Raw genomic sequence first — 19,831 nt, 5'->3', positions numbered from 1 at the left:
CTCACCTTGTTTGGGTACTTGTGCAACACCCACAGCTATACATGTTGCAATAAAAAGGAGAACTTTCCTGAAAGGGACAGAAAGGGAAAAAACATGTGAGAAAACATCTACAGTTTCAGAACTCCAAAGAATTAGAAACCTGATTCAAGATCCAAATGGCAGGATACCACTGACTTCAGCAAGTCCCTGAATCAAAGCCATCACACTGCACAACTTCCCACTGATACTGAGGAGTTTCACACAAACACTGAGGTTGTATATGCCCTCATATATTTTACACTTTATTAATATTTTACATTTTATTAATAAAATTATTGCCTCTGCTTTATATTTTCTTGCAGCAGCTTTCAAATATGAATGCTGGAAAGAAAAAAAGTGTTAATGTAAAGAAACCATAAGATAAATGGCAAGTTAATTCCTGTAGAGATCATTAGATACTTTAGATACTTTTGACCTCCTCTCAGTCTTCTCACTAGATCACATCATCTTCCCATCAGTGAAAATGTCAAACTTTTGTTCTTGTATTATAACATTTTATCATGCTACAAGCAAGTCATGCTCTTCACAAAGTAAAAAAAAAATCCCATCACATTTTAACTTAAAACTCCATGCTCAGTAGAAAAGTGTGATACTGATAGCTATCACAGGCTCACTGCTCTGATTTCAGCCAGGGAGATAATTTTCTTCTCAGTAGCTGGTGGAGTGTTGTGTTTTGGATTTAGTATGAAAATAATGTTGATAGCACACTGATGTTTCAGATGTTCCAACAAACATATATAAGAGTGATCTAGATTATGTGCTCAAAACTGACTTTAGAAGTGCTGAATGTTGTACAGACTACACTTTTACTGTGATTAAGAACAGATTGTCTGCTGTTCCTTGATTATTGTATTAGCTAGATTAACATCTAATCACTCTTATCAGTGACTGAATCTTTTAATAAATGAGAAATATATTTTCTGTTAATGTTGGACAACCAGGCACAGATGCATGTAACAGTTATAGTAACCTCTATCTACTCCGTTCTAAGAAGAAATATTTCAAAAATATCAGAAATATAGTTTTGATACTAACTACTCAACTCACACTCAAGCCCCATCTCAAGCCTCTTGCTCATTAATGTATGTAACCTCAGCGATTTTTCATAATATGGAATGCTAGAGTCACTAAAAATCTTTCCTAGACCAGGTCAGAGAGCACTTGAGTATCTGGAATCAAGTGTATTTGAAAGTAACATAGTTGCAACTGAACACATACAACTTCATGTCACCTAATTTTGCCAGCTAATCAGTCAGATTTTTACATTTAAAAAAAAAAAAAAAAAAAAAAAAAAAAAAAAAAAAAAAAAAAAAAAAAAAAGGTAGGAAGAAAACACTACCACTTAATATAGGAACATATGGTTTAAACAGAAAGAAAAACTATAGAACTATATATGCATACACACATACAGCAGTATTTAGTGAAAAGTCTTACTAATTCTTTAAAGGGTTTGGAATTCAAAGATTTCAGAAACATACAAGTGCCTGAAAACCACAGAGCAAGAACATGGTTTTTTCAAGAGGATTTGTATATTGTGAGAGCTTAAATTTTGGCAAACAGAACAAATGAATAATTTAAGGAACAGTAAGGCACAATAGCCATCATTGCCACTGTAAAGTGGTAGATACATCATGTCTTTGAGAAGAAAATGCACAGAACATATAGGAGATTCAAAAACATGCATCAGTGCTTCAGCTCTGATCACAGAGGGAGGGAAGGGAGGAAACTACACCTTACACATCCCAACATGCTTGTAGGGGCATGTTCGTTAATTAACCACCACTACAGTCCCTAGCTATTCCTCCCTTCAAGCTTTTTTCCTGCTACAGCCATGAAATTTCTACTAGAGCAATTTTGCCACTCCTAAAAAAGACCTAACACTGTTGTCCAAACAGCTCATCCACTACAGGACCCTCACTTCAGTGTTTTCTGAGCTCCAAAGACCAGCATTCAAGTTCAAAGTTTCTGCATCACACAGTGCATCATCTTTTGATCAAATGACAAGCTCAGTGGCAGGAGACAGCTGTGCCAGAAAGAAAGTCCATCCATTTACCTAGATCAGTTAAAACTCAGGACAACCCTTTATTTGACCCTTATTATTTTCAAAGCTGCAAAATGTATTTGTCATTAGAAATCACATAAAACATTTTTGCTAGCTACAAAATAAGGAAGCTCAAAGAACCCCAGAGCCCAAAATCCAAAGATGACTCCTCTAATAATTACAGCAGCCTCTTCTACTACACCAGCCAGGTACAAAGCTGTGTATGTCAAGTACCTGCCTCTGTCACTTTCCAGCAAACATTGTAGGAAAGCAACAAATTCCAAAATGTTCTGAGGGCTGTAAATTAGACAGATGTAATTGGATATACAGAAACATTTAGTGAGAAGACAAACGTCTGGCTTACACAGTGCTCTCCAGCTAATGTCAAGAACAGATGAATTATCAGCTAAGAGAAAAAACAGGGACCCGAGTCAACCGTAGTGCTGGGGGTCCTCTAATGCTTGAGAAAAGTGAGACTTCCTTCTATCTTTTCTCACAAAATTTTTTGTGAATGAAACCATGTGGAACCTAATCCCTGCAAACCCTCCCTCTTGGTTGAGATCACTATTCCGTACATTTGCAGAACAGTCAGTTCTCAGCCTCCACTCTCACACCAGCACAGTCTCTAAGACATCAGGCTCCCTGCAGCATAATCTGTGTGTGGCTTGATCATCTTGACATCTGCCATGGCTGCATGGAGCTTGGCTCCTTGTCTCAGCTGAGTCCACAGCTCTTGGAGAGGTAGGGACACTCTACAGAAAAATGCAGAATCATGTGGCATGGAAGACTTCAGCTGACCCAAATGCTGGCTACTTTTTCCCCATTTAACATCATATTTGATGCTGTTCCAATATCTAGGCTTTAGGGCAGAGCCAAGAGATATCTCAAACTTTCTTCTACCTTTTTATCTGCTCTATTTTACATGCAAGCATATGCTGAGGGCCACTGTTGAATCACAGCACCTTGTGGACAGAGAGAGATGCCCTGGAAATCTCAAAGACCTCAAGATGTTAAAAACCTTATATTTCAAGATATAAAAAGAACTATAACTTTCTATGCTGCTATAATGAAATTAGCCAGCAGGTCCAGTGCTGCTTCCCTAATTTTAGAAGGCTTACTAGCAACAGTTTGAGGAGACACAACAGCCTGCAAAACCTCTTTGGTGTGACACTCATGTGCCCTTTGGTCACAGGCGGCACCATTCAATTAGCCAGCAAGGGGGGAAGCTCCTGAATCCTTTGCCAAATTTCACAATTTGAATGAATGGGAAACAGGAGAAATATAAGATGAGGTGAGAGGTAGAGGAGTAATAGACTAAGAAGAGTTCTACAAACAGGCTTGGGGTTCAGAGAAAGGAAACTCCCTGCCTGGTGGCCTGTTCTTTGGAGACCATCTGGCTTAAAATGAGAAACTACCACATCCAAAAGAACAGTCAACTCTGTTAGTATTTCTAAAAGAAGACAAAAAAACCAACCAACCAACCAAAAAAAAACAAACAAAAAAAAAAAAAACAAACAAACAAAAAAAAAAAAAAAAAAAAAACAAAAAAACAAAACCAAAACCAAACAAAACTTTGAAAATAGGTAATTTTAGAAGTTTTATGAGTAAATCTCTGATTGCTTACCCTAGTTCTTTTCCCCAGATAGCATATACCCTTTTTTTCTGTATGAAGGCAAAAATATACAGCTTGAATTCCTACTCATGTGAAATACTCTTCTATGACAAGGTTTGTCTCTGTATATTTTATAGATCATTCTTCAAACATACTACAAAGTGGTGCTTGCAAGAAACAAGGGTGATATGAGGCTGTTCATATTTTAAATATTAGGTCAATAAATGAGGTCACAAAGCTGTTTTATTTATTTAACCTGCAGAGACACCTCTACACAGGCCTGACCTAATGGTATTTCAACAAAAAGGTGGTTAAAGTTGCAAGGGATTTACTGGTTTGACATACACTAAGGAAACCTGATCCTTTTGTGAGGAATTCTGGTTTCTTAATACATGCAAGTGACCAGGTTGCTTGCTCTCTACAGAAGTAAATTAGGTAAACATTACAGAAGAATATAGATACATATTCTGAAACTATCTCAGATTTTGAGCCTGAGTAAACTGCATCTTTGCTACTGTACCTCTTTCCTGTAAAGCAATGTATGTTTCTCCATCAGCAATACCCCTTTACAGATTTCAAATACAAGCATGCTTTTAAATTGCATTCAGACAACTCCTAAAGACAAGTCCCAAAGACACAGCAATTAAAAACAGATCTCCTGGGAAGGCCACCTTCAGGCAGCCCCTTAACTGCTCACAAGCATTCAAGTACACCCAGATTATAGACCAGGCACACTTTAGCAGCATAATCCTCACTACAACACTTAACAAATTCTTCTGTCCTGCTCACAATGCTCAGTGAACTTAAGACAGCCAGAACAAAATCTGCCTTTTACAAAGAGAGATACATGCAAGCAACCTCTCTAATATCGTTACAAACCATCATAAATTCACAGTCATTTTACCGAGGCTGCTTTTAGGTAAAGTGTAAAAAAGAGCAGAGCTCTACCTTTGCATCACAGGTGAGGATGCATTAGAAATATCTCAGCCAATTGCAACAACATGTGAACACAGAGCAGCTCATCTGGCTGCCTCTGGTATCAGAGTAGCCTTAGCTCTTCAGCGTAGATTCTACAGGTTTTGGGTTTGGAGCCGCCAGGTTCCCGCGGGCGCTGCGGAACGCCGGGATCCCCGGGATCGGGGGGCACCGCTCCCGGGTCAGGCTGTCCCAGGCTGCGCGCTCGGGCGGGACGAGGGACAGGGCACATCCAGAACGACACCGGGCTGAGAGGAGAGAACAGGAGCAGCCAGCGATACAGGCGGTCTCCGTCCAGGAGCCAGCACCCCGCCGGGGGCACCGGGGGGTTCCGGCTGGCCCTCGAAGGCAGGGCTGGGGACACTGGGGACACTGCCCGCGCTGGGTGCCGAGCCCCATGCCCATGGCCATCCCCATCCCCGGCGGCCCCGCGGAGGGGTGGCAGTGCCTGCGCCCCGTCCCGCCGGCTCCCGCTTACGTTTGTGCCGCGGCAGAGATGCGTCCTCGCCTTGTCCTCTCGGCTCCCAAATGCATTTGTCTGCATTTGCCCGGGCAGCGGAGTCCGAGGGAAAGCCGGGCGCCGCGCCGCCGCAGGCTCAGCCGCTGTCCATGAACCCCGCGGTGTGCGCCGCGCTCCGCGCAAGCCCGAGGGCGGCCCGGGCGCGCACGGCCCGCGGGGGCGGCGCGGGGGGGCCCGGGGGCCGGGCGGCGGGGGCGCCCCGGGCTGGGCTGCCCGCGGAGCGCGGAGCGAGCTGCGCCGCCCGCCCGGCACCGGCGCAGCTCCCGCCCGCCGCGGTGTTGGGTTTCAGCGCTGCCTGCCCGCGATTACATCAGCGCACGCGGCCCCCGGGGCGGGCCGGGCCCCGCACGGTGCGCGCTGCCCCCGCTCCCACCGCACCGGAGCGGCCGAGCCTGCACCGCACCGCCCGAGCCGAGCCCGGCCCCGCCCGCCCAGGTGCGGCGGCTGCGCCCCGACAGGTGATGCCCGCAGAGCGAGAAGAGCCTTGGGCTGCCGCCGGGCTCCAGCTGCGGAGGCTCGGCAGGAAGCTGCAACTTAAATTAAAATCTGGGGACGGACGGGGAGGGTGGATGAAATGACCTAAACACAAAAAGCTGAGAGCGCCGGACGTTTTGTATCTCTAGTATAGCTGGAGCTGGGTCTAGAAATCCTCCCTCTGAAAAATGTTCGAGAAGCAGATGTAATTTAGTAGCATTACAATGCCAAAGAAATATGACACCCTTCACTGTCTTCCTAGAGAGACAAAGGTCTTCTTAGCTTTAAATTCCAGTGTTCTTACCTTGTCCCCACAACAAAGCCTGTTTGTAACTTTATCCCAAAAGATGTTTTTATGCAAACCGTCACTAAAAACAAACGCGGTGGAGTTAAACAATACCAGACGTTGCAATACTCACTGTACAGCGAACACGTGGTCGAGTCCTGCAGCCTTGCTTCGGCAAAACTTCCATGGACTTCAGAAGAAATTTGATGTGAGTTAGAGTTATGGTATTTTTTCTCCTCCTGGGCGCTACAAGAATAAAGATTTCACATCATGCAAATACCGTCACGACACGCAGCAAATACCTTCTAGTTGTAGATAAGTTGAAGAAAGATGTCGTGATATAAAACCAAAGATATTCCCAAACAGCAGAAAATAATGGAAGTGCTAAAACAAAGAAAGGCTGTAAAAGGCAAAAATTGTGTATTGTTGTCACTGAGGGTGTCCCCCTTTGCTGAAGAGGACTTCTCTGGGTGATCTAGGTAGCTGGCAACTAGCAAAAAGATGAGGGGGGGAAATTTTGAGGGAACCAAGAGCAAACCAAAGATGCTGAATTTTACTGGGGATAAGAACCCAAAGTTAGAGGGGGAAAAGTTACTTTCAGGCAATGCAGCAGAGTGTTTGATTTCAAATTAAAATTAATTTTTGATATCTTAAATAACTCAGAACTTGTATATTCTCATGTGATGGAATTTCCTATTCACTTCACTTTTTGAAAGCCAAAGGTATAAGCTGACAGCATTTTACTTTCTTGTCTATGCACCTTACGTTGGCCATACTGACAGCAAAATGTGAAACTGTGAGTTTTCACTGAAGAGAACATGGTGCCTGCCCAGGCAGATATTGGACACTTTTGCAATAAAGTATTTGTCAGCTTTTATGTTTTAAATCACACTTTAATGGCTTCCAACAATGGAAGTATTATGTTTTATTAGGTTTTGTTAATCAGCATTACAATGAACTACCACACAAACATGACTGATTTGGTTTGGTGCCCTTCCCTGAAACCTATCAATCTCTAAAATAACAAGTCTTGCATGAAATAGGCAAATAGTTGTTTCCTTACCTTTTTAGCATCAGCATTAGGGATATTACGGAGAGAATTCTTCCCTGAGAAGACACACCCTGGATAAATTCATCCTGAGATGGAATGGGAACATTTTGTGCAGAGACCTCCCCTTCTAGCAGCATTTGCACTGCAGAAGGCACAACTTGAGATTGTTGCCACCTGCACACATAGGGTGTAAATAAAGCTTGCTGACCCTGGTTATGCAGTTACTTAGGAGAGTATAAAGTTTAAAAACTAGCATTGGTTGTTCAGTTTTCTATATTCAAAACTACCCAATTAATTTCACAAAGTAGGGCTCTTGATTTCTTGTGTCACTATGACAGCCCCTGCTGGGGTTGAACACAGCCTTTGGGCTCTTTGGACAGGTTCTTTGGCCGTGGGGAGACACAGGCCAGGGGAAGGGCCTCACTTCACACAGCTCACACATCTCTGAATCATGTATCCTAAAAAAGGGTCAGGAATGTGCCAGGCATGCTCCTTCTCCCCTTCCCTGTGCCCCTCTACCTGGAAGCTCTTGCACTCCTGTTTGTTGAGAAGCAAACTCAGTTGCTTTCCTCCCATAGTAGAACCCTGCAGAGCTGCTTCTCTTCCAAGCTTCATAGCAAAAATCAGTGTTAGTTCTATCATTATACTTGCTTCTTCCAAATGTTCTTCCAGTCTAATAAGAAAACTGAGTATGTTTAAAGCTATCACATTACATGTGTTTATTTCCAGAGCTGTATGTAGCAGTCTGTATACTTACACACACCTAAGACATGGTCAAGCTCCAAACCTATTAGCACTTATTGCAACATGGTGATGCTGGAAATTTCATTTCCTATGGCAAATGTCCCAAGATCCCATCTTTCCACATCTGCTATCTCCTGCTTGTCCGCAGCATATCCCTAATATATCATCTTTCCAAGTAAACTCAGGGATTACTGAAATACTAAATTAATTCTTCCGAGATATCACTCCTCACCTTTCTGATACGATTACAAGATTTCCTTCTGTTTGTTTGCTCCTTTTCAGGCAGCTTTTTCCTCCTTTCATGATCTGACTTGCTCATCTGTCACTCCAGATTAGAGCTGCTGAGTTCCAGCCGTGCTTTGGTGCACAAAGCAGGAGCTACTCTTAAACAGGGTAAGAGAAGAGGAAAATGGTTCCTATCTGTGATTTGCCTTCCAGAAAATATACAGCAGAGTGCAAGGGTTTTGCCAGAGCCTAAAAATAAAGGGAAAACAAAGGATTTGAAGGAAAATGTGTGAAATGGGAATGTGAGGGCTGTGTATCAGAGACTGAACTTTATCCTTCTGGAACTGGGAGGAGCTTTACCTTTGAATTGAGTAGGAGCAAAATGGGACCCACACAAGTTTCCTGGTACTGTCCCAAAATTAGGAATTTTTGGCGAAAGGTCCATGCTGCTGTTAGTTCCTTTTGGAGAGCTGATTTTCTCTGCACACCACAATATATGGCATTAGGCTACGTACCAGAACTGCTGGAACCTAGTTCAGCAAAATTTTTTAGAATTCTCTGTGGCAGCCAAAAAAAAGTTTAACACATTGCTCTGGTTAAAGAAAGTTACTAAGTTATCAAATGTGATTAAGAAATACAAGAAATGGAAAGGATTACAGCATGTCTTTGACAACAATTGGCCAAAGTTGAAGAAAGGAGGGCTCCAGGTCTGAAACCATTATACTTGCCTATTTGTAGAAAATGAAAATAATTGTTATGACCAGCATTTGTCCTCTCTCTCTCTAGTTATGCCTGTTAACCTTCTGAGAGTTTTGAATATGCCAAAAATCTGGAAATGCCTTCAAAGAGCACAGTTGATGACTACTTGGATTAATCTTATACCTTCTAATTTCCAACCAGGAAACTAAAGAGAAAATTAACATCAATTTACATTCTGAAGCATTTGGAATGGAGAGGATTTTCCTGCCTTGGAGACACAAAAACCTGTGATGGGAAGGAGCTGAGAGAGGAAAGGAGAGATTCTGTGGATACAGAGGTCCTGGCTCACAGAACAAGAAAAATGGCATAGTAGAGTCAGGACTGACAAAAAATGCCAAACCACAAATAACTATATAGACTAGTGAGATTCCTTAAGATACTTAGTTAAAGCAAACAAGGGAATATATTCAGCCGGGAGCAAGAAATAGGAGAGAGTCTTAGAGAACCACAAGACAGTGTAGAGACTCCAGACCACAAGACTCCAGCAGCTCCAGCTGAAAGGTGTCTCACTGAAGCCAAGATACTTGCAATTGTTTACAAGGCCAGGTATTATCCATTTTGGAAAGTCACTGCTATAGCACCACGAAGCATAATAAAAACTCACATGGAGAGAGCTCAAACAGGCAACTGAAGCAAAGCCTGCTAGAGGAATAACCACACACAGCCTCTGAAAAGCTGTGACGTCTTGTTCCAGTGATGGCACATAGTATGCCATACCAAGAATGCAGAGAAGCCTAGCCAAACACACAAGAAACATCAGAGAGGAGCCTCAGAAGCAATTATTAGAAAAGTAATAAGGGAACACAAAGTACAACAGCAAGAATTATTGTGACTAGGGGACCATGGGAACAGCTCACCAAATGAGAAGACTCTAATTACCAAATAGACCAAACTGCCAAGAGAGAAGCACAGTAAATTTCCATGTTAAAGGGTGTCTGGAGCCTAAGAACAACTGGTGAAACTAAAACCAGGAGGAGTTAGAGAAAACCCAGTGACGGTCATTTTTTTTGGTTAATCTTTATCCCATCATGGATGGAGTGTTTTGCCATCCAGGCAGGAAGTGAAGACACCCACTCCTAGAGGCGTGAAGGTATTTTCTGGGATACTCATTGAACTTAAAAAACCCCTCGTAGGCAAAGTCCATAAACATGGCTGAGTCTGAGTCCTTCCATCACTACTGAGTTGTGCTGAGAGACACACAGAGCAAGACAGTCCTCAGTGGGTGTGTTAAAGGAACATTTCCCCGCCAGTATGGTGGCTGTAACCTCCTGCCATGGGCATTTGAAAACCTTGGCAAGGTCTCCTGCACCAGGGCTTCCTCAGTCTCCCCAAAGACTCCTGCCCATAGCAAGAGCCTTCCCCAAAGCATCATGGCTTTCTTGCTGTATCCATCACTAAAAGGAAGTAAAAGACTACTTTTGCAAAAGAATAAAATCAGTAGTTGGCTGAGGTAAAAAACCCACAAGCTTATGGCACCCAAGGACACTTAACCTCTTTGGTAGTGCTCTGTAGCACCGTTTCACACTGGAAGGATGGGTCAAAAAACCCTTTGAGACATGATATAAGACATCTTTCTGCAGGCTAAAATCTACAGGTATTTCCTGAAAACCATTTTCTGCAAAATAAAAACAGAGCCCACTTGAAGAGAAACCAGCCACACTCATCTGCTCTCAGCAAAGTCTCATCAGCACTAAAAATTGCTCACACATCTGGAAGAACCAGCGTAGTCATCTGAGAATTATTTCATTCCCAAGCCACAGAGAACCCTGCATTAGGCCAATGCTTTTTGAAGACATTCCCTTCCTTCTGTCAGCAGCTGTGGGAGATATTTCATTCTGCAGTTCATCAGTCCTAGAAAAGTCTTTCCTGATCATCTCTGCTTCCAGACCTGTGGCTGCATGGGTTCTCACTGCTGCCCTGCAGCCAACAATGTGTATTCCTCCTGCAATAATTAAAATACAGTATTAGCTTGCTTCTGCTAAATTTGCTTCTGGCAACTGCAAGGGGTGTTTGCAGAAGCCTTGGACATCTGCCTTCTCACCTGATGAGAGGTGAGATACAGATGCTTGGTGGCTTAACCCCACGTTAAATTTCTGCCTTGGAATAAGAAGGCTTGTTCCCACATTAGAAATCTTATCAGAATTTTCTCACCAATTGTAAAAGCAGAAAATTCCATGAGACTCCTGTTTATGACCTTCAAAATTATACAAAATATAATTGTTTGAGACAGTCCATTTCTCCTGCTCAGACTTTGGAACCGAGGAATATCATCATACCATGAACAGTTTGAACTCCATCTTCTGGAAGTAAAAAAATTAATTAAGACATAAATAATTTAACCACTTTTAGCTAGTTGGCTCAATCATTTACAATAATTGATTGCTCTGGAGTGTTTCCTCCAGCTTCCCACCAATTCTTTCTAGTGGTTTTTAACTATCCTGAGTCTTTTAACACACAGACTACCTAAATCATGTGGAACAATGGAGTAATTTAAAGCCGACAACAATTGTTGATTACATTGAACAAAACAGGAGTTTCCAGGCTATTTCCAGGCAGGTGTTAACATTATCAATGAAAACAGAAATTGTAGTACTTCCCACTTCTGTTGTTTCTCACATGAGTAAGTCATCATCAGACTTCTTCTTTAACTCCCAATAAAGGGAAAAAAATGTGACTTATTGTTGTCTGGTTTCTTGGAATCTCTGGATTAAAAAAAGCCCAAAATACAAAATGTCACTAACAATATGGTATTTTTGTATGAGGAACATTTAACTTTCAAATCAAGAATTTTAGACCAGGCATGAATAATGGCAGGAAAAAAAATTCTAGAGAGAAAGATTTTAGGTTAATTGCTTTTTCTCAAAATACCAGAGAGATGAAGATTTGGAGTCCAAGACCAAAATACATTGGCACTAACTTCAATGCTGATATTTATACAATAGTTATATAATTAATTTTCATAAATCCTTAACAGCTGTACCACCAATATAGCATAGTACTTTTAATAGGCTGTTTCATCACTTTATTTTTAGAGATGAATGTGTTCCTCAGTGTTTTAAAATTGATAAGTGAGGAAGAACTACTGTTGCAGGAAAGTAAAGGATTATGTCTTTCACCAGGCACAGAACTATTTCAGATAATTTCCCTCTGCTCCTCCCCACTCATGTCATATAAGAAACTGAATAAAATCCTCCTATAAACACTCACTTAAAAATGAAAAATTAGAAAAAATATGAATACATCTGAGAGAATAAACTTATTTTTTCTGCTGGGATCAAAGAAGTTAATTAAGCCAGATGTGCCTGGAATATTCTTATTACAGAGAGCCATAAAAACCTCATGGTTGTTTAGTTATCCAGTGTTGGCTTAGACATAATCAAAAGTTGAACAACAGATGAGTAACTGCACCATGTTGACCCAAACACACATGCAACTGTTTAATGACTTAACTTCTTCAAAGCTGAGAAGTTCAGAACTTGTCAAAGAACCGGCATTGTTTGCACACTGGAGTCCTTACAGGGTCCTGGATTGCTTCTCACAGGCCTCCAACCTTCTCTGGTGCTCCAGGTGCTCCAGATGTGTGTTCCACCCTAGGACCTCCAGAAGGGCAGGGGGACACCTGCAGCATCTCTCTGGGTGCAGCTGAGCTGCTGCTCTCTGAGTCTCCTGACCTGTTTGGGTTGTAGTGGCAAGGCAAGAGACACCAGGCTGGCACAACCACCTGCTGCACACCAGACTTCAGTTTTCTTTGAAACCTTACCTCAGCCTCCGTTTTCAGCCACAGCACACTCTCTACCTCTCTTCAGAAACTACTGAGGCTGCCTAAAGTTTTTTGAACTATCCAGCCTAGACAGCCATTCATGCATAACAAAATGTAAACATCTCTAAAACCAGTAAGAGGGAAAAACAAAATCTACACATTATTATTTTTCTATTTTATTGTTTGGGGATTGCTTTATCTTGAGTACTTATGGCAATAGAATTTGCATAAGAAAAATAGCATTTATGGTTATCAGATGTTCAGCTTTAAAATGGTCAGCCAACATATGTAAGCTGACTGCACTTTTCCAAAGATAAATATTCTCTCTTAATAACACACTTGCAATAATTGAATGCTATGTATGCAAATGTAAAAGCATTTTTATTTACCTGTTGGAAAAAATATTTTAATAAAAATTCTCAACAAAATAAATATTTTCACATCTCAGAAATTATTTCTACAGTTTAAAGACATATTAAGTTGGGAAAATACCACTAAATGTTTTTGCAATATTTACACCATTCTTGTAGTGACCCCTGGCTTAAGGAAGTAATTTTCTAATCAATAATATTTTCACAAGTGCTTTTACTTGTTTGTTTTTGTTTGGGGTTTTAGGATTTTTGCCATTTGATGTTAAATTTGGGTCGGTTCTTTTGGAACTTTAAAAAACTGTGTTTTTTAAAGCAAGGTCCTGAACAAAGAATGATAATCAAAAGGCGTTAAATCTTTTTAACAAAAATAACAATAAATCAATAAAAGCCTCTCTTAAACCCTGGATATTTCAGTGGCACTTCTTTATATGAGCATGACTTTCATTTTCACAAATATAATGTATACCAGGTCCAGTTTACTGTTGCAAAGTGCCAGTAATTGTCAAATGCACCCAGGGGTTTTATGTTGTGACGTGGAAGGAGAGCATTTCACAAGTGTCTCTGACAGCCAGCACCAGCTCTTTATGTCCTCTTAAAGGAGACATCTTCTTCTCTTTGGAGGATGGAAAAAATTTTGAATACCTTTGGTTTAACAAGTCCAGGAGTAAGACTTGGTTTTGGGCTTCATGTGAATTGCTGGAAGAAATGCCATGCACTAGCTACTGCCAGGCAAACACACTCTTGTCCTACACACAGAACTGGAAATGATGTGTTAATCCAAATAAATGAAGAGAAGCATTAAGATCACTATTTTATTATCTTCATGATACTTCTGAGGAAATGCTGCTGCCAGCAGGAGCACTAAAACCCTGATCCCTGTGTCAGACCATCATCAAAAAGAATCCAAGTGGCACCAAAGTGCCCAGTTTGGGGCCCCTCACTTCAAGACAGACATTGAGGGGTTGGAGGCTTTCAGAGAAGAGCAATGGGGCTGGGGAAGGGCCTGAGGCAAAGGTGTCATGAGGAGCAGCTGAGGAGGCTGGGGTAAGCTGGAGAAAAGGAAGCTCAGGGGGAACCTCATTGCCCTCTACAACTGCCTGGAAGAAAGATGTCATGAAGTGGTCATGGTCTTCTACCATGTCCCAAGTGGAAGGATAAGGGGAAATGGCCTGAAGTTGCACTGGGAGAAGTTCAGATTGGATATCAGAATAAAATTTTTCAATGAGAGTGGTTAGTGGCTAGGTATTGGCATAAATTGCCCAAAGAGATGGTGGGGGTCACCATCTCTGGAAGCATTATTTCACTTAGCATTCTGACAAGAAGAAATAACTATTCATCATTTTGCATAGCAGCAGGTAACATATTACTCCAGATCTGTAAATAAATGTAACAGAATAGTTATCAGAGAAATAATTACTAGGACTGACAGTTGCTTCCTTGTTGATGTTAGGGGATTTATTTTCCAATCTTTCCTATGCCTCTCCAGTTCAGCTGCTTCCCTCATTTGACAGTTTTCCATAAAGTTGCTGATACCACAAGGCATTTGGAAGAGGGAATGTTTACAAAGCATATAAATAGATTGTGCTGTATCCAGAATAATTAGCTGTAAGCAAAGTAATAAAAAATGTGGAGAACTTACAAGTATGCCAGATGATTGAAAATCCAACATTTACTCAGATGTTAGGGATAGGTTGCATGCTGTAAGCACATAGGATAAATGCCACTGCATAATCTGAGGGAAAAAAAGTAAGCAATGAGCTATATCAGGTCTAAATGAATGTAATACATCTGAAATATCAATCAAGCCAGATGTTAATTTAGTTCATGACCCTGAAAATACATTTCTGCAATCTTATGCACAATGTGCAATGCAGGATGCATTTTCCAGACTATTTACTGAAAATTGAATGATTCTGAAATAAGAGTTTAAAGGCCTTAGAATTCTTCAGAATTTTGCCATTGCAATCATAGGTTCTGGGGAGAATTATTTCGAAAAAGAAGAACAGTAAGCAATGAAAGTATATCTCACTTCTATTGTGTAAGCAGCTAGTTCTTAGTGAAAAAACCCTGTCCCTCCTTGCCCCCTGCTGTTATGTTTTAAAAATTAATGCAGGGCTCCATCAGATCAATGTTTATTCCAGACAGGGAGTTTTGGCTGAGCTGCATCTAATGTCCTTGGCATGTTTTAAGTAGCAGTAGTATCACTGCAATGGAGATGACACACAGCATCTACAACAGCATCCTTCCTGATGGCAGAGGCACTTCAGGCTCTGCAGACAGGTGTGCAGGACTGGTTCAGTGAACAATGTTCCCTTTGGACAGTAGAGTCAAAGGCAAATGCAATTGAAAATGCAGTCACTACTGAGGTCAGCTGCTTATAGTTCTCATGTACAATCAATCAATGCTGTCCTCACTTAAATTTGTTTTCCACTAACTGGGCCAATTTTCATGATGCTGTCCTGGATTTGCACTAATGAGAAGAATAGAATCAGACCTGCTAAATTCCCTGAAAGTTGTTCTCATTTGGTTTTGGCTTTTTTCGGCTCCTCTAATAACAAGACATGTGACAAACTTATTCAGTAACGCTTCAGCCAACTACTGACAGTAACAAGAATAATTGAAGGAAGTATTACTGTTCTTCACAAAATATTTGTAAATGAGCAAAAATTCTTTACATCTGGCATTTTCATTTAACAGCAGGTACTTTTCATAATTTTCTAGGATAGTATGTCCATATGAGACAGGTATTAAACGATCCAACAAAAACAGTTGAGATCTACAAGGCATATTAAATACTGATGTCTGGCTTGGGACTGGGACAGAACTGAACTGGTGACAAAGCAAAGAAACCATCTCCCAAGATGCTGGATAGTAAAAAACCAGCATTAATTCATTTCCCATCTCATTTTCCATTGTGATTCAACAACCTTTTTGAAATGAGTGAATGTATCTCCTTGATGACTTTTCCAGCCTTGTTTTACAAGAGGAAATGGAAAAGACTGTGGTTGATGCATTAAAAACAAGGGGAAAGCTGTGTCAGCTTTGTCATGTTTCCTCTTAATTCTAGACAAGGTTGAACTCTTTTTTGTAGGAAGCTTATCAGAATGAGCAAGTATTACAAATATTCTGGAAATTAACAGTGTCTGGAAATTAACAGTGTGTGGCTGGTGACCTTTGATGGTAAGAAACTGTTCAAGAGGCCAGATACAATAGGAAGCTTGTACTAGCAAACATTGTAATTGACAAAGTTATTTATGTCTACTGATTTATGTTTTTGAGGAGGCTCTCCCCTTTTATGCTTCTTAAAACCAACATAAACTGTATGAGTCCTTCACTATTATAAACATGACTTCCATGAGAAGCTTCCCATCTGGGGAGGACGGACATGGCTGCAGTGACTATATCTCAGAGAAGGGCCATTACACTCAGACATTGGTACTCTGAAGGGTTTCCATTTCTGCCAGTCCCCCAGCATTGCTTTAGTAGAAAACACCATCACTGAGGCTTCAAATTCCCTTTTGCATTCATGTAAAGCAGCTTTACCCTAAACTAGAATCAGCCCCAGATGTCTTTACAGGAAATACTACACAGGAAAGAATGCATGGTGCTACAAAGATAGAAACCTTTTCTCTCTCTATCCATTTTCAAACCTGAAATTTTCCTTAGACGTAAAAAGACACATATAATTAAGGACATTGAGCTGGCTGTAGGGATACAAATTTGTAGCCCTGCTCTAAATTAGGCCATTGAAGCAGAAGTGGTAAGACAGACCACTAATCAAGGAGGAAACCATTTATAGCAGGAAGGAGGGGACATATCTGCCCCTAGATCATGAAGCAGCCTTGCACCTGCAATGCCCCCATTTCACAAGTGATATATTCTCTCCCTCTGAGCATTGCTATATATTTTGCCTGGAACATGTCTTCACCCAAATGCCCTTGGCAAGGGTTGGGTGACAGGAAGAAACACCTTCTGAATTTAGATAGTGTGATCAGGAGCTACAGTATGGCTGAAATGTTCACAGCCTCCCAGAACTTGCACTGAGGACATCCCAGATAGGTTCTAGGCTTAAGTGTGCAAGGCTTCCCTGAGTTCATTCTGGAGTTTGAGGGGGAAAAGGAGGTCACTGGCCTAAAAACTTTCACTGCAACACAAATTGCTATCAAATTACCAGCTGGTAATTATCAACTGGTGTTTCATGGCAGAAGAGGAATTTGTAAGGTAGCAGCTCCCCCAGCATTGTTACAGAGCCGTGTCCAGCTCCTCAGTGTGCAGATGTGGGGGCAGTAGTGGGGCAGTGACCCCAGTACAGCCCTGCTCAGCTCCCACACATCTGCCAGGCTCCAAACACCCTCCTACACCACTGCATTTTAGTGGAACTCCGCTGCATAGCAGTTCCTATATGAAGCTACAAGGAAACCAAGTGTGCAGCCCTTTTGATACTTAGAGACCAGGTAAGGCCAACTCAGTGAGAAAGGAGAAATTGTGGATATTTATAATTTTCCTCCTTTATGCAGGTGTAGGCTGACAAGGCCAGTGAGAGCATCAGAGTTGAGAAAGCTTTCTCTTTTACATAAAAGCCTGCACTATGCAGCTCTTAAATATGTAGTTTGCAATGTTGGATGGAAATACGCTTTGAGCTATCCATTTATAAGTATCATAGAATAATATTATCATATTTATAAATAAATATCATAGAAAAGAAAGAGAGGAAACAAATAAGGTTCAAAGTCCCCATTCATTGTGCAGTAGCAACTGCATTCAACCTCCACTAAAAACTGCAGGATGAAGCACATCCATTTCTCCCCAAAAAGACAGAAACAACCCTAGCCTCATTCTACAACAAATCAACTTTGTTCCAATATATTGTCCATACTAAGGAGGACACTCCAGCCACAACACATTGTAACAGCCTTACTTACACATCCTTCCTTAGACACACCCAAAATAGCTCCCCAGAACCAGCAGTCACCCATCCAAAGAGCAGCAGCTCCACAAGAAAACATCTCATTAGCCTCCCCCAACAAAAAGGGAGGCTGCTTGGGCTTGGAGGGTATATAGGAACACCAGGTGATTGTTTGGGGATGTTCCTTGTAATTGGAGAAAATACATCTCAGCTGGATCCTCATATGGAAGGCCATTCTGTATTTAACAATCAGTCTGTGTTTTATATTTTTCATATCTATGTTATTTATGTTTTTCTGGCTTATTGAACAGCAAGCCACATACAAAAGGGGGAGGGAGCACAGGTGTCATCAAAACCACATCACCTTCAAAAATTGCTGATATGGAGCTAAAACTTTTACCCAAGCAGTCAGCTTCCCTTTCCCCAGCTGGCTTTTTTGGAGGGGGGAGAATAGATATATTTACATTCCTTTTGAACTTCTAAATCAAGCTGGAAGGAGTTCAAGTGCCTGAGAGCAATTTATTGTGGATGCTGGGGGACAGGAAATTTGCATACACATTCCTGTTAATATGAGTAAGCAAGAGAAGGAGCCACGAGTTCCACCTCTGGGTAAAGCATGTCCAGCTTTATGCTAGAGTGATTTATGTGGTAAAACCATTTGCCTGTAAGCATCTTTTAAAGTAGAGTCAACCAGTGATAGTAAACCAGCTATTTAGAGAGGTTGCTTACACTCTGGTGTAAGCAGATGCAGCTCACTGTCTGTCCACCTCAGAGAGACCCTGTACCAATGGTGAACATGGGTCATTGCAAATGGCACCTTCCAAAGTAGGTTCAGAAGTAAACTCAGTAGTGGGAACCATCACTGTATCTTCCAGAATTATATATGACACTGTTGGTTTCCTGTACCTGCAAAAATCAAAATGCTTCTCTAAAAGGTAGTGTACTTTACTGTGCTGAATGACAGAAAAACAGGGTTTTGCACCATGTTCTCCAGTCCTGGGTTTGCTTAGCTAAACCAGATCTGGGGCTAAAATAGGACAATTGGTTGATAACCCAGGTTTGTCTCACTAGAGGTGATATTATTACTCAAAATGTAATTTTCTGAGAATATTTCTGAGCTGACAGGCCACTGTGTAGTGCCCAGAAAAGCCTGGAACACATGCTGTACATAGGAAGCTGCTCCCAAGCTTTTTTTCCTGGATCTTTTTGCACTTCTAAGCTGAAAGAACAAGAGATTATTCCATGCTGGGATGTTACCAACTTCACCAGACATGTTGTGAACCATAACTGTGCAAACTCTCCTCCTTGTGCCTCCCACCCTGGGGTCTGGCATCTGCTGTGTCTGCTGGCTGCCCTGAGGGATTTCTTTCCAGCCAGATGCCTCTGAGCTTTACACCAGGCATATATGACTTCCAGCTACAGACTTGATAATATCTAAACACCCACTTTTCACCTCTTTAGGTGAAATGGGTTAAGTCCATATGTTCAGTTTTTATTTCTCCACATTCTAGAGCACATAAATCCACACCAGATGTGTGTGAGAGGGGATGAACTCCTGTCAGACAGCGAAAAGCTGCGTCAGAGCCTGGCTTTACATCTGCAGCTGCTTCTGAGGATGCTTTTGAAGGGGCTGGTACCAGCTGGTGGTTCCATTCACAGGGCCCTGGGGGAGCAGCTCAGTGTCTGGACGTGGTCAAGGGCTGACCACCCTTTTCACATTTCACCACTGAGGACCTGAGAGCATCCTTCCTAAATATGATACCCAAAGGTGTATTTCACTGCAGGCCATGCCCTTTGGGATTCAGACTACTAGAATTAACGTACCAGTAAATTTAAAAAGTCAAATACTTTTTGGAGATGAAAGTCATATGAATCTTTTAACCCAAGTGAAAAACACATCACAGTTGATGACAAGACTCACATGGTAATTTCATATACCATTCTGCTCTCAGTAATTATTAATTAATAATTTTTTAAGCTCTTCTTTTTCTTTACTTCATAGATTTTTCTCTCCCTTTACAGAGTACAAAATTCTTAAGGAATTCCTTCCGCTGTAAAGATTTTTTTT

The 19,831-nt window shown here is 41.4% G+C and overlaps 1 protein-coding gene across 1 annotated transcript in view; it reads right to left on the bottom strand.

The window, feature by feature from the left end:
• Window positions 1–5,282, bottom strand: part of COL24A1 (collagen type XXIV alpha 1 chain) — a 115,170-nt gene extending 109,888 nt beyond the window's left edge. The window contains exons 1-2 of the mRNA XM_056498154.1: window positions 5,146–5,282; window positions 6–67 (exon numbers count right to left, since the gene is read on the bottom strand). Coding sequence (XP_056354129.1) covers window positions 6–67; window positions 5,146–5,201 — 118 coding nt within the window. The 5' untranslated portion in view covers window positions 5,202–5,282. The remainder of the gene's footprint in view (window positions 1–5; window positions 68–5,145) is intronic.
• Window positions 5,283–19,831: the final 14,549 nt, after the last annotated feature.

The sequence above is a fragment of the Oenanthe melanoleuca genome, chromosome 8 (genome assembly GCF_029582105.1).
Source record: "Oenanthe melanoleuca isolate GR-GAL-2019-014 chromosome 8, OMel1.0, whole genome shotgun sequence".
NCBI lineage: Eukaryota > Metazoa > Chordata > Aves > Passeriformes > Muscicapidae > Oenanthe > Oenanthe melanoleuca.
The sequence above is the reverse complement of the archived record's forward strand: the minus strand, read 5'-3'. Positions and strand labels throughout refer to the sequence as shown.